At 42.5% G+C, this 15,775-nt stretch overlaps 1 protein-coding gene across 1 annotated transcript; it reads right to left on the reverse strand.

The window, feature by feature from the left end:
* Positions 1-6,108: 6,108 nt before the first annotated feature.
* Positions 6,109-15,746, reverse strand: Mgme1 (mitochondrial genome maintenance exonuclease 1). The gene is made up of 5 exons (XM_051183254.1): positions 15,618-15,746; positions 14,317-14,882; positions 9,307-9,523; positions 7,307-7,439; positions 6,109-6,979 (listed from the first exon to the last, which is right to left on the reverse strand). The coding sequence occupies exons 2-5, from the start codon at positions 14,819-14,821 to the stop codon at positions 6,818-6,820; spliced, it is 1,017 nt and encodes a 338-aa protein (XP_051039211.1). The 5' UTR covers positions 14,822-14,882; positions 15,618-15,746; the 3' UTR covers positions 6,109-6,817.
* Between the last annotated feature and the right edge of the window lie 29 nt (positions 15,747-15,775).

Genomic DNA, 15,775 nt, shown 5'->3' on the forward strand with positions numbered 1-15,775 from the left:
CACTCAGAAAATAAAAATAAATCTTTAAAACAGGCTTTGGTACAAACAAATGCTTCAAAAAATGTTCATGAGCCTAGCAGTGAGACGTTCTTACTGGCCAGATTGGATGTTTCTAATTACAAATTATTCTAAATTGCTATTTAGTCCTCTTTCAGCCTTCTCACATCCCATTAACTTACTCACAGAATTTAAAGCTATGTTACATGAATTTTGGCAGTATCACTTTTGACACTTACTTTCCATGAACATTTTTGTACAGATCTTTAAAAAATCTGACTATGGGCTGGCAAGATGGCTCAGTGGGAAAAGGTGCCTGCTGGAAAGCCCAGAGTTCGATCTCCAGGACCCACACAGTGGAAAGAGAGAAATGACTCCTGAAAAGTTGTCCTCTGTCTGACCTCCACGTGTGCCTTGACGTGCAGGGGCATACATACACAGAGTGCATGAATAAATGTAAACTGGATCTGTGCCTCTGATTGCTACCAGCATTTTCAGCACTCTAGAGCCTTTCAGACTATGACATGAAGCATTGACGGAGGATTGACTAGGGCTGATTTGGAAGGATGTGAACCAGGATTCTCCAGGAACACAGCTCAGGCCCCTGTGATGCTCTCTGGGCCTGCCCTGAGTTGTCCCCTACAGTGACCTCCAAATTGCAGGTTAGTGGTGCTCAGTGACAGTCAGTCCACCCGGGTGGGAGCTGCAGTCTCCTGCTGGCCTGGTAAATAGCCTCATTCCTAATTTATCCCTGGTCTGAGCTGTGACCCAGATGCATTCATTTGAAAGGGGCCTGACTGGGTTTGCAGGCAGGACTTCTCTTATCTGGGACTTAGAGGAAAGGCTTCCTGCCACCATGATAGGAAAATGAGAAGTACAGCTACTTACAAAATAGAGAACAGAGTCTTTAATCCCATCACTAGGGAGGCAGAGGCAGGTGCAGGATCTCTGTGAGTTTGAAACCAGCCTGGTCTACAAGAGCTAGTTTCAGGACAAGCTCCAAAGCTACAGAGAAACACTGTCTCGCACAAACAGACGAATAAATAGACAACAGATGATGGAAAAGTCATTTAGTCCATCTTATTCCAATCAGAGAACTGCAGCTTGTGGTAGACACAGGAGTTTGAGGCAGGAAGATTAGTAGTATGTGACTAGCTCAAAAAAACAAAACAAAAATAAAACAAAACAAAAAGATAAATAAAATCAAACCAGACCTATATAGGTCACTTAACGCAGAGATACCCAAAGAAAGGTGTACCTGTTTCTGGCTCCTGCAGTGCAACTTGTCACCACTAGATGGCAATCCCGTTCTAAAGCGGAGTTCATGTAAGCAATTATGATTAGTGTTTCAAATGGATTGTTTTCAACCTATCAGCTTGGGGGAAAGTTTTGCAACTTTTATGTTGATGAAGATGTGGAAAAATCAGAAAACTAGACACTGCTTGTGGGTGTTTCAGTTGATCATGTCATTTTGAAGAGAAATATTTTAATTATTTATTTTTGAGATTATATTTATACCATTTTCCCCTTCCCTTTCTTCCCTCCAAACCCTTCCATATATCCCTCCTTGCTCTCTTTCAGACTCATGGACTGCTTTTTTCATTAATTGTTACATGCACATGTAAATATATGTAATATATAACATGTTATATTTACGTATAACATGTATCTGTTTATATATGTGCCTAAGTATGTTTCTAGGTAATTTGTTCAGGGTCACAGAGCTAGTAAATGACAGTCACAAGTTTACTTTGCACTGTATTGCATGTGCTTTGCATACCCTGGAAATCACGTAGAGAAGTGTTCGCCGAAGCACTGTGGGCACCGTCAAAAGTTAATGTAATAATTCATTAGCATGACAGGAATCATGAGGGAATGCCACAGAGTAGTTAAAACTAATGCCAATGCTGGCTGTAGCATGCATATTTAACCCCAGCTCTGGAGAAGCAGAGGCAGACTCTATGAGTCTGAGGCCAGCTTGCTCTATGTAGCGAGTGCCAGGACAGGCAGGGCTATGTAGAGACCCTGTTTCAAAATAAAATAATAATAATAATAATAAACAATGCACATGTGATCAACCTGGATAGATCTCAAAAACATTGTTGAGGGGCATGGCATAGCACTTGTCCAGAACATGAAAGGCCCTTGTTTAATTCCAGCATTGACAGGAAGATTAAAAAAAAAAAGCCTAAAAACCAAAAACACAGAACAGCAAAACTTCCTTATTTATGGAGACAAGTCCATGTCCTAAATCTATAAAAGTATACGTTAGACAGATCCAAACATGCTGTTTTTCTCACTGAGGAGGGGAATGGGGCCAGGGAAACACACACAGTGAACTCATCTGTTAGTGTTCTTACTTTATATTTCTCATCTATTTATAGCTCCTAAGCAAAATGGGAGAACCTTAAACCCCAACCCAGAATGTCGTTTTATATTTATCAGGCTTGTGGGGGTGGGGCAGAAGGCTGTCAGTTCTGCCCTATACTTAGGGTTGATTGCTTTAGAATGGTTTCCTTTAGGTACTGGCTCAAAACATGCTTTAAAAATAGATGTTTGGCTATTCCCTTACTTCACTTTTCTGCATCTGGGGGAGGGTAGGGTAAGTTGTAATCAAATGTTAATTGCTCAGGTGGAAAGCTGCAGTGATTAGAACAAATTACTCCCTTCTAGTGCCTCTTAAAGCTGTTAGGCAAATTGGTTACCTAGAAACAGTCTCACTAACCAATCCTTTTCCTGTATTTGCCAAGGTCAACACATAAAACCACAGGGTCACATGCTGACAAGTTTGCCTATCACTTAAAAATAGGTTCTTAGAGGTTAATGTTCTCAGATCATCACCAGCTAATGGCTGCAATGAAGAGGTCAGGGCTGAAGGGAAGGGGGAATAGCTTGGGGTTAAATTGAAATTGTTTTTCATTGTCAGTGTCTCCCCTATTCTAAAGCAATGAATGAGTAGAGTTACATCAGGCTGTTTCTGTAGCACTGGGGCCAAAGCCCATGTCCTTGTGCATGCTGGGTAAATCCTCCACTGTAGAGCTTTATCACCAGCCCTGAATTATATTGGAAAAGAAAATATAGTGATATTTGTCTCAAAAACTAAGAACTACCAGATCATATCTATTTCTGTAAAGACATCTCAAGATGGCTCAGGGAGCAAAGACACTTGCTATCAAGCCAGATAAACCAAGTTAAGTAAGATTCCCAGAACTGGGACTGGAGAGATGGCTTAAAAGAGCACTTGCTGTTCTTGTGGAGGACCCATGTTCAGTTTCTAGAACCCACACTGGGTTTACAACCATTAACTTCAGATCCATGATGCACATGCGCACAGACACACACACGCACACAAATAGAATCTTCAAACATATTTTTATTAGATTTTTTTTCTTAAGATTTACTTACCTATTACATATACAGTGTTCTGCCTGCAGATCAGAAGAGGGAACCAGATCTCATTACACATGTGGGAATTGAACTGAGGACCTCTGGAAGAGCAGCCAGTTCTCTTAACTGCTGAGCCATCTCTCCAGCCCCTAGATTCTTTTTTATATTTGGTCTGCATGTATGTTTGTGTACATGTGTGCTTGGTGCCTTTGGAGGTCAGAAGAGGGCATCACATCTCTTGGAACTGGAGTTACAGATGGTTGTGAACACCATGTGGATTCCAGCAAACAAAATCTGGGTCTCTGGAAGAGCAGCAAGTGCCCTTAACTACTGTGCCATCCATCTTGTAAGTCAAATTTTTAAAAAGAAAATAATTCCCAGGACCTATGTGGTAAAAGAGAACCAACTCCATAGAGTTGTCCTTTTACTTGTGTGTGCATTTGTACACACACATACAACATAATGAATGTTTTTAAAGGGTAAATTTTTTTGTTTTTTTTTTTTTTTTGGTGTTTAGAGACAAGGTTTTTCTGTACTACTTTTGAGCCTGTCCTGGAACTAGCTCTGCAGACCAGGCTGGCTTGATCCGCAAGCCTCTGCCTCCCAAGTACGCCACCAATGCCTGGCTAGGTAAACTGTTTTCTAAAACCTTTAATAAAGTGTGGCATGGCAGTGCATACCTGTTCTCCCAGCCCTCAGGAAGATGAAACAGAAGGATTGCCACAGCTCAACTAGGTACTGTGATACAGAATATTCAAGGTTAAGACTGGGCTGGCTACACAGTGAGACCAGACCCCGCCTCAAAATATATAAAACGTTTTATACTCAGAAAACCTATTTCACTGGATTTTAATATATACCATTTAGAGGAAAAGGAGGCATCCAAAAATTGAGTTATTCAAGTTTGGCTTTATTATTATACGCCTTTATAGAGGTCATTTCTGGAGAGTCTATTGATGTTTAATAAGGATCAGGAGAAACAAATAGGCTGAATAGATGTTTATTCAGGGAGAAATAACACACAACATAGACAGATGAACACTAGCAGGTTCCTGGTCCCAAGGATGCCTCCAGATGTACTCCTGTCCCTGTGCTGCAAGCAAGCAAGCTCTCTGAGCCCCCTCCTCAGACTTAGTTACCCCAGGTAACATCAGCCCCATCTCTACCCCCAATGGGCGTGGTCTGTGCCACAGGTGCGGACAAAGTGAATATCTCACTATCTCACTATTTTTCCATGCTGGCCCTCACCTTCTGGGTTCAATATGTCTTCCTGCCTCAGCCTTCAGAACAGCAGAACTGTATACATAGGACCCCATGTCCAATTTTTTAAGGCTGTGTGGGCATATAAATGTGAGTACAGGTGCCCTCAGAGGCCAAAGAGTGCATCAGATTTCCTGAACTGGAGTTAGACTATTGTGAGCTACCATGTGGATGCTGGGAACCAAGCCACTGCTCTTAGCCATCAAGCACTTTCTCCAACACCTCTCCCCATTTATGGAAATATATGCATCTGGAGGCTGGAGAGATGACAGCAGTTAAATGCTTTGTTTTCAGAGGACCAGTTTGGTTTCCAGCGCCCATGTCCAGCAGCTCACAGCTGCCTATAACTCCAGGTCCAGGGGATCTGATGTCCTCTTCTGGCCTCTGCAGACCTATGGCTTACACTCAAGAGACATATACTCATACATATAAAAAAATTAAAGAAAAAAATGTTTAAAATGTCCATTTCCCTTTCATCAGATTGAGACTTCAAGTGATGTCATTTGAGTATCAACACTGTGGACAAGTTGTGGGTGAACCCTTAATGGACGCCTGCCTGGAGCTGTGCTTTGACAGTACTTGTATCAACAACGGCATTTTGCAAGTCAGCCTTCAAACAGCACTCAACACAGTGACTCTCCAGGGGGCTTTGAGGCTTTCCACTCTGACAGGAACTGACAAGCATCCAGCTTCTGCATTCTCTGGAATGAATCACTGTTGGCTACCCAGACCTATAATTTAAGTCAATCATTTTATATTTCCTTGGTTCACTTCCTTTAGTGAACCTAACATATTTCTCTATCTGCATCTTACTGACTTTGTCAGGGAACTATGGTTGAGAGCTCACTTAGAACACCTTCTTTTATCATATAGAACTCAGTAAGCTACTGGGCTGGTGGTAAAATTGTGGACTTAAAAACAAAGTACAAGGATTAGACACACATGCCCAGCACATGCCAAGAGTTTGATCCCAGCACCACAAAAAATACACATTTAAATAAGAACAAACAAAATACTTTATTACTCTTATTTTCTTAAAAAAAAAAAAGCTTCTTACTCAACACTAGCCTGGTCTACAGAGTGAGTTCCAAGACAACCAGAGGTACACAGAGAAAGCCTGTCTCAACAAAAACTAAAAGCTCATTATTTATGTGTATGCATATGAGTACAGATGCCCTCAGAGTTCAGAAGTGGATATTGGGTCCCCTGGGCCTGGAGTTACGGGCAGCTGTGAGCTGCCAGACATGGGCGCTGGGGACCAAACTCTGGTCCTCTGAAAGCAGGAAGCATTTAACTGTTGAGTCGGTTAGTTACCTTTTCTTTTTTTAGGAGGCAGAGGCAGGCAGATCTCTGTGAGTTCAAGGCCAGCCTGGTCTACAGAGTGAGTTCCAGGACAGGCAGTGATACACAGAGAAACCCTGTCTTTAAAAAAAAAAAATACAAAAAAAAGGAAAACCTTCCTCCAGGGAAATAATGGCATTTATTTAACCTCCCCAAATCCAAGGCAACCAATGATTACCTATCAAACACAGGGGGGAATATATTACACCAGTATTGCTCTTAGCCGAAAAATCCTGTGACAGTATTTTTTTCTAGTACAACGCCTGCTGAATGACACCAAAAACTGATATTAAAACCCTGACAATGGTTACTACTGCTGGGCTTAGTTGGTATGGAAAAGGATCTGGTCAATGTTACAGCTTTGTGGGCAGCCAGGTTTGCTGAGCCAAATACTCACATATGAATGAATTCAATGTTAAGAAGTTTCCCCCTAATGATATGAGTCCTACTGTATAAAGCACCTTTTAGGAATCTATTACAGTGGTGATGGCTGATGTGCTCTTTCTATACACTCGGGCAGTACATGACCCCTCCCTTCCCTGAGAACTTTGGGGATCTGCCTGGTACATGAAGCTTCACCGCCTTCTGATCTCAATTCAAAGACAAGGCAACTTGCCAGGAACACAAAAAAGACGTGCAAGAGAGTTCAAAATTCATCAAGGTGACTGCCAATCCTGTGTGCCCTGTTCTCAGGTAGGAAATAAAGATAGTACAGTTGGTCAAATGCTGACTTCTGGACTTCTTGGCTTCTCAGTAGCAATATATTACATCTTCAGTTTGTGTTAACATAATTCTCGAATTCGCTGAACCTTCCCAAGTAATACTCTGGCCTCTAGTCCGGCTTTGGAATACTCTGATTTTTTTGTTTTTCTGTATATTCTTCTAGTCGAAGAAGCCACTTGGCCCAGTACTTGGAACAGAGCTCTTCATCCATGAAATGAGGGTGGGCAGGGGACCCATCCTTATAGGCCACCACAATTAAGCCACACTGAACCTAGAAAAGAACACAGCACAGCTCCAGTATTCTCTCTTGTTCCAGGGCAAACCAGCCAGTGCTAAGCACTCTATAATGGTACCTCCAAATCAGTTTCTAAGATGAGCTGATTAGAGACTGCACCAGGACACAGAAGATGGCAGATAAAACACTGAAGACTGGACTGTGCTCATTAAGCAAGAATGGGAGTGGCAGACTTGCCCAGGAAGGGAAGAAGTGCTCTGGAGGCAAGAGAACCCTAAGGAACAGTCAGCAGTGTTGTAAACCAAGAGTAAAACCCAAAAAACACACACAAAAGCCTATCAAGCAGGAGCTCAAGGTTCTGACCTGAAAACTGTAGTGGGCATCATAGTTTACAGCACCCATGTACGCCACAACTTGTAGTGGGTTGTCATATGTATCTTGAATAAAAGGCTTTGGTTTTTCTGATGTCTTCCAATCAATCACACACAGCTTGCCTCTAAGGAGAATCCAGAGGAAGTCTTTGTAAGTAACAATTCAAACTGAAAAACTCAGGCCAGCGAGATGGCTGGGGTGTGTGTGTGGGTGGAGTTGGGTGGGGGTGGAGGTGGTTAAAGGCGCCTGCTGCCAAGCCTGATAACCCAAGTTGAATGCCTGGGAGAGCAAACTCCCATGGTTGTTGTCAGATAGGAAACGGAAATCCCCTGAAACATTAAAAAAGCTATTAAGTTAACTCTTCTCCTTTGTCTCTTAATGTACTTTGTTTCTATCCCCCACTTCCAAAAAAAGAGGCTTTATTTCTTAGGGTTAGAAAAGCATGACAGGCATGGTCTTCACAACTATGATATGGAGGCAGGAGGAGGAGCCTGAGTTCAAAGGCAGCCTGGCTACAGGGTGGGTTCTTGCCTTAGGGGGAAAAGCCATGATGGATAGGACTGGATAGGCTCAGCATTGTTATATACAAAGCTATTCAGGAGTAGGAAGCACACTTGGAAGTTCAAATAATAATTCTCTTTATTCCTTGGGATTTCCCTGGATTCTTCTACTTTAACAGCTGACAGTAACTGAAATTACACCTATCATGGTCTTGGTTACTTTTTTTGAAGAACAATATATCAGTAATAAGGGACTCGTAATGATTACACATTATGGCACTTCAAAATAAAAGCTGAGGTTCAATCAGTAGGAACCTATGATATGTAAACATTTAAGTAAGGAGACATGGATCTTCGCCTAAAGATGTAGACAGACACTTCCTTACTCCACCCATTCTGGTATACTATACCCACTGTGAACATTCAAAACAGAGTGAAGGGCCCAGGCTTGGTGAAACACATCTTTAATCCAAGTACTCAGGAGGCAGACGATGGCATATCTCCATGAGTTTGAGGCCAGCCTGATCTATATAGTGAGTTCTAGGTCAGTGAAGGCTACGTGGTGAGAGAGACTGCCTCTACAAACAAAAAAACAAATAACAACAAAAAAGAAGAGAAGAAGGCAATTCTGTCGCTTGGGACAATATAGATGGATAAAGGACAGTGTGCTGACTGAAATAAGTCAGGGACAGAAATGATGTCAGTTAAGTTCGGAAGCTGGGGATGGTGGCACCCACCTTTAGTTCCAGTACTTGGGAGGCAGAGGCAGGTTGGTCTCTGAGTTCAAGGCCAGCCTGGTCTACAGAGTGAGTTCCAGGACAGCCAGGGCTACATGGTGAGATCTTTGTCTCAAAAAACTATGTAGTCAAAAGTTCAGATATCATGTACACAGGTTCCACACTCTTCCCCCCCCCCCCCATCCTGTTTTTGCTTAGAGGCTTCATTTGGAATGGGCTATCTGCAGAAGACAGCCACCCCCAGAATCTGGAATGACTGGGGAAAACAGTAACAGCAGCAACCCAGAATCAGTAGTGGCCTTATCATATCAGCCATTGCCTGGAAGCCAGGAAGAGTGCTGATGTTCAGGGCCAACAGATCACTGTACAATCTAAGTCAAAACAGGAAAAAAAAAAAAAGGGGGGGGGATGTAGAAACTAAAATAAAACACTGATTAAAAAGGAACACAAAAGAGCAGGCAGGAATCAACTGGGTCCAGCAGCTGGCATCTTTCTTGGAGAGAAGGGAGAAGGGAGCATGCTAGGGCTACTGAAAAGCACACCTTCCCCCACTTTGATTTTCTTATCGGCACAGCCAGGGATACACAGCTTTCCCTGCTGTATCTCTCCCACCTTCTGCTCTATTCCCACTTCTTTGTTACTTTAAAAAGGTGGAGGCTACAATTCCTCAGGCACGTCTTGAAGTGATGTACGAGACAGCTGCCCGTGGACATCTCTGAATTGCTCACTATGATGGAAACATTCTCGTACTTACTGGAACTCAGCCACACAGTCCAGCAGCCCTATGTACTTCAAGGCCTCGTGCTGGACAGCACTTTCCAGAGCTTGCACACCATTGATTTCTTTCAAAATATGCTGGACACTTTTGATATAGCCACATTGCAGGTGCTCTTCTGTCCCTTTTAAGTTATCCTGGGGTGAGAGTATGCTTTCCAAGGCTTCATGAAATTGTCTGCCTTGTAAGAAGATATCTAAAGAGAAAATCAAGGAAAATGAAAACTGAACAACCAAAACCAAACCAAAATTTTTATATATATATATATATATATATATATATATATATATACACAAGTTATCTTTAAACAATTTCTTTAAAGATTTATTTACTATGTATTACATCTCATTATAGAAGGTTGTGAGCTACCATGTGGTTGCTGGGAATTGAACTCAGAACCTCTGGAAGAATAGCCAGTGTTCTTAACTTCTGAGCCATCTCTCCTGCCCCATAGTTATCTCTAAATAGCAACCCCTAGATACAAATTCTCATTCTTTTTTGTTTTTGCAGACAGGGTCTTGTTTGCATTATAGGCTGGCCTTCAACATATATATGCTCCTCTTAAACATCATGCACTGGAATATATAACTATGCCTAGCAAAATTCAGTTTCCTATGAAACCCAAGAATGCATTTTAACTCACCCACCCCACCCAACCCCACTCTCCTGGGGATCACTATTAGCTTTGGCTGTTGTGGAACTTCCTATGTAGAACAGGCTGGTTTTGACTTCACAGAGATTTGCCTGCCTCTGCCTCCCAAGTGCTTGGATTAAAAGCATATGTTACCATGTCTGGCTTATCTTCACAAAATATTTTTGAAAAAAAACCACAGGGGAGGTAAGCTATAATTTCTTTCTCTCTTACTTTAATGTATAAGAGTGTTTCACCTAAATGTGTATCTGAGTACCACACGTGTGTGCCTGTTGCCCATGGAGGCCCGAAAGGGGCACTGGGACTCCTGGGACTGGAATTACATACAGGTGGTTGTGAGCCACCACATGGGTGTTGAGAATCCAACCTGGGTCCTCTGGAAGAGCAGCAGGGCCTCTAAAATACTAAGCATCTCTCCATTTACAAGTTGTAAATCTTGGCAGCTGCTCAGAGGAGGGAGACAACTATTCCTTTCTGAGATAGCCATGGAGGTTTGGCAAGCAGTCATGTGGAAAGAGTGAAAAGCCAATAGTACCAGAAAAATGCATACATAGGCTCTGGTCAGTGTCCAAAACACAGCCAGCCAGCCAGCCAGCCAGCCAGCCAGCCAGCCACACACACACACACACACACACACACACACACACACACACACACACACAAATAAAAAAGGAAAATTCATAATTTGGAGTCAGGCAAATCTAAAGTGGCTCAGTGGCTACTGCATGGACACCAGGGGCTTCATTAAAGGGTAATTATTCCTTTCATCTCTTAGCATAGTGTTGTGTGAATATACCTTCCTGAGGAGTGGTCCCTTAGTCAGGCTGACTGACCAATCAAACTGGATAAGTTCTTCCCTTTTGGGTAGGTTGTAATATTAGGTCTCTATCCAGGCCGGAGGGAGATTTCATACCCGTGAGCAAAATGAAATAGCTTTCCCTTAGTAGACCTTAATAGAGCCTTGATTAAGGCTACAGTGACAATGTTTGCCTAGCAGGCACGGATAAGCCATCTCCCTAACCCTCCTTATATTCTTATAGATTAAGAAAAGGAAGCACAAACATTTAATAAACACAAGAAATGCTGTATTGTCACTTATCATTGGTAAAGGAGAAAAGAGAAAGAGGGTGCACTATTAGGCTAGGTAGTGCCATTACTTAATTTTCACACAACTCAGCAAGATAATGAATGTGGCTTCCCCACTAGCCTAGGCTGTCCTGTTATTTTTCCCAAAGCAAGAGTACCCTGGTACAAGTATCTTCCTAGCAGAGCAAGGAGCTAAGTCCAGGGGGCATGATTTAGATACACACAGAGGCACAAGCTTGCAAACAGACACAAAGTAAGGAAAACAATCTCATCCACACAGGGTCATAACAAACCATACTGTTTGTCAAATTCACAAAGACTTTTGAAAGGCCATTTCTACATAAAATGCATCTGGGAAATTACTTGGAGAGTTAAATGAAATTCAATTTAGGAGGTAAAATATTTTACTCCACACATTCTTGGCCCTGTAAAGTTATCTGTATGTGAAAGGCCTACATGAAATTGAACCCTGATGGAATTAAAATTTAAAGAGATGCCGCGTTAGCCTACAAACTAAATGAATCAGAAGAAAAACTTGTTAAAAACAGGAGGGGGTAGTTAAGTAACAGAGCACTTGCCTAACATACACAAGGCCATAAGTTTAACCACCGGGGTTACCAAATAATAATAAAAAATTACTTCATCCATTGCCACGCAAATAGGTAATTCCCAGCCACAGACCTATCCTGGCCAGATTCTTCACATATATTCTTCACATATATGTAACCATGAACATCTAGACCTAAGGATCCCATGAATTTTAGGCTCAGAAAACATTAAACATGATTCAACTTACAAAATTTAAGAACAGGTTAACTGGGCATGATGTGTGTCTGTGATCCCAGCACTTGGGAGGAGACAGAAGGATCCCACCATTAAGGTCAGTTTCCTTTCTTCTACCATTGCATGAATCCACATATGATTATCCCCTTACTTGAAAGTGAATTTGCTCATTGCTTAAAGTACACATTAACAGAGAAACACAGCAGAGCCTTAGCCTAATGCCGACAGTCAGCTCATTCAGCTCCATACAGAAGCTTTCTCCTTTATCAAGCAGGTCCCCAGGCTTATCTATATGGCCTAGCAGTTTCTGTCTCTCATTTTTAAAAATATTTAGTTAATTTTAGAGTTTTGTATGTGTGTATGTATGCACTCATGTGTGGATAACTTGACAGAAATGGTTCTCTCTACAGTGTGAATTCTGGGGAGCAAGAGTCTCCTCTGTGGAGCCATCTTGCTGAGGCTGCTTTTACATTTCTTATCAATAATTTTAGGATTTCTGACAACTGAAACAGTTTAGTAGTTATCAATCATTAGAAGGCACACCTGGCATATATAATCATGGCCCCTCACAGCTGAAGAATGTTATAAAGCAACGCCTTACTCATTTCTGCATATCCAGGAACCACCTACATAATTACATGTTTACACTATTTTGGTACTTTCTTCCTATCTAAAAATAAGGACAATAATCTTAAAATAAAAGTGTTCATATCACTAGGGGTACATACAATATTCTTGGGGAAACAAAAGAATGTCTATGTAAGCCCCAGTTTTAACCAAAGACATCTATATAATCCTTCTGAGAACAGTTCATTCTCCTATGCCAATTGTTCACTCCCACCTCCCAGCTCTACCATCATCATCAGGGTCTATATCTCCTTATGTAGTCCAGACCGGCCCAAACATGATTATCCCGCAATCTCCCGAGGAAAGAGACTATAGGCACACACCAGCATGTCTGGTTCAAAAGTCTATTTTTAAAAAGATCTTGCTTTATTTCGAGACAGGGTCTCACTATGTAGCTCTGGAAATCGCTCTGCAGACCAGGCTGACTTCACAGAGGTCTATCTGCCTGCCTCTACCACACTAGTGCTGGGATTAAAGGTATGTGCCTGGCTTAAAACGACCTGCTTTAAGGAAGCTACCCTCTCTAACAAGTCAAGAGTCGAAGGCTGTTGTTCAATATGATCAAAACACATTATGCAAAAGTCTCTAAGAACTGGTAAAAAATTTAAAAACAAGAAAGTAAAGGGCAGCGGGGTGTTGGTGGCGCACGCCTTTAGTCCCAGCACTTGGGAGGCAGAGGCAGGCAGCTCTCTGTGAGTTTGAGGCCAGCCTGGTCTACAGAGCTAGTTCCAGGACAGGCTCCAAAGCAATACAGAGAAACCCTGTCTTGAAAAACAAAACAAAATAAACAAACAAAACAACAAAACAAAGGCAAAAGTTTAACCAGTTTCTAGTCAAGTATGTCTGATCAGTCCAATTAGTCAAAATATAAGCGGGGATTATATGTTCTGGCTTGTGGCCAGTTTTTAAACTTACTGGTCAACTGACAATGATAAGCAAAACAATGGGTAATAATTAGATTCTGAGGGGGAAAAAAACTATTAAAAAACTAGACTTTTGTCAAGAGATGGAAAAGAATTCATAGTTTGCCTGCCGGGTGGTGGTGGCTCTCAAGAGGTATAGGCAGGGGGATCTCTGTGAGTTCAAGCCTAGCCTATTCTACAGAGTGAGTTCCAGGACAGCAGGACTGTCCACAGAGAAACCCTATCTCAAAAAACAAACCAAACAAAAAGAATCTGTAGTTTGTTTACAAACCAATGCATTTTATGCACACTTGTCAGATTACTTGGTCTCTGTACTCCCCCCCCCCCCCCGTAAAAACAGTTAGGCCAGCTCAAGTATGGTAGGCATGGCTTTGGAAGGCCTTGCCCTTCTCTCCCATTCCCTCTGCCTTGCTGAAAACCATTAGATTACATTCCTAAAGCTAGCCACCAAGGTCTCGTCCCTTATTTGGCCTCTTCCTTCTCCTAAGGATGACTACCAAAGTCCAACAATTAGAAGCCCCCTTTGACTCACCTAATTAACGTGCTCAATTAAAACTAAACACCTCACCCTAACACAGAGTTTCCCCCTGTGCGTTTATAAACTGTCATTTTTCTAGGTGTCACACCTGTCGATCCTCTATCCAGAGGCAGTCCTTTGTCTCTCCTGGACAAATATCCCTGTCCCCTTTTTCTTGTTCTCTTCCCTTTCTCCGTCCCTTCTCCTGTGTTTTTCTCTGCCCTCCTGGGCAAATAAATGTCCTTTGTGCTGAGAACTTGGCCTTTTAGACATGAAATGCTATTTAATGCTATTTGAAAGTAGTCCTTCAGTAAGTTGTTTTTTAAGCCTCACTCTTTTGACAGGAATGTTCTATACCCTAAAAACCAGTGACCACACATAACTAGAAATAAGAGAATTACTTTTAGTATATTCTGCAAATCCATCTTCTCCCAGCTCCAGAACCATCCGTTGTTTCCACCTCTCCAAAAAGAAACTCTGTTCTGGTGTCATGGTCTGTTGAAGGATTCGAGTCACACTGGGTGTCACATTTCTCTGCAGAGGGATCTTCAAAGGGCCCGCAGAAGCACTTGTATGTGGCTTCACGTTTCTCTCCTCATTGAAGATAGGAAACCAGTTCTGTGGAACTCTTGCCAGCTGCTCTTGCTCTGGGGCCTTATGCTTGCTCACAGGACCGTAGAGTATATCATCTTCCTGGAACAATGACTCTGGGGTCTGGACTGGGCCTCTGGACAACACAGACCGTACTAAACGAGAGTACTTTGCTTGGTCTACTGCTTCGTAAGAGTTTTTTTTCTTCTGACCACACAAATAAGGGGAAGTGGAGAAACTCACAAGAGGGCTTGGTTTCACAGAAAATCCGTTTAAACTTCTTAGCTGCCTGCAGATGGTCAGAAATGGCTTCATGTTTAGTCTTTTCCCTCTTACTTTTCTCTAGTCTGTACAGCATACAAGCATGCTGTATTATCTAAAAACAAACAAACAAAAAGTGGTGTTAGATTTAGTATGTTTTAATATACTCAAACCATCAAAGTGAAAAGCCACACAAGAACAAACAGCAAATGTGCATACATTAAACTTCTGACGTTTGGAGATAAATCGTTCCCAAGAAAAATTCATCAAAATTATACAGCATTCGTTACATGTCACAGTGTCGGCCGTTTGGGACTAGACTCCCTAAACTTTTAGTCTGAAGTAACATAACAAGGCCTGGTGGCATAGGCCAGGAGACTCGTTTATTCCTGGGGCTGAGACAGGACGCCAGGTTGAGGTTAGCTTGCCTTTGTCTCTGAAAACAAAAACACCCCGACAACCACACACACATTATCTGTATCTGAAAGCAAAAACAAAACATGCCGAACCATCACACACACACCCCAAAACCAAACTCACAAGCCCTAATTAACAATTAAACACCGACACCTACATGCCAACTCCTTACTAAACACTCAGTACGGGCATTTCTCACTTACTCCGCACACCCTTTACAAGGGTGCTCTTATGACCCGGTGGTACAGACTCCGACAGGAGCCCCTGCAGGTGTGGAACTTGTCGCAGGTAGGTCTGCAGGGCCCAACAACCTAATTCCAGAAAGTGACCTCTGCAGGTGTCTCCCACGGCGGGGACACAACCGTGGCCCCTCGAGCAGAGGGAAGAGACTATTTAAACTGACTCCCAGCCTACTGCAGGGTTCGGTCTGTACCTGAGATACCACCACGGTTTTGAGCGCAGAGCGCGATCAACCTCTCGGGACCCGTACTTTTACGGCTCCCGCGCTTTCCCTAAAGAGGCGGTCCCAGCATGCACTGCTGCGGGGTTCACGCCTCACCCGAGTGGCGTTCCTCCTTCCCTGAAGCCGAA

This window comes from Phodopus roborovskii, unplaced genomic scaffold (assembly GCF_943737965.1).
Source record: "Phodopus roborovskii unplaced genomic scaffold, PHOROB, whole genome shotgun sequence".
Taxonomy (NCBI): Eukaryota; Metazoa; Chordata; class Mammalia; order Rodentia; family Cricetidae; genus Phodopus; species Phodopus roborovskii.

Excerpts from the sequence above, each read along its gene's own strand:
- Mgme1 (XM_051183254.1), bottom strand. The coding sequence starts at position 14,821 with ATGAAGCCATTTCTGACCATCTGCAGGCAGCTAAGAAGTTTAAACGGA. Across the intron at positions 7,440-9,306 it reads GACTGTGTGGCTGAGTTCCA|AGGCAAGCTGTGTGTGATTG; the intron begins GTAAGTACGAGA and ends GATTCTCCTTAG. Across the intron at positions 6,980-7,306 it reads ATGCCCACTACAGTTTTCAG|GTTCAGTGTGGCTTAATTGT; the intron begins GTCAGAACCTTG and ends GTTCTTTTCTAG.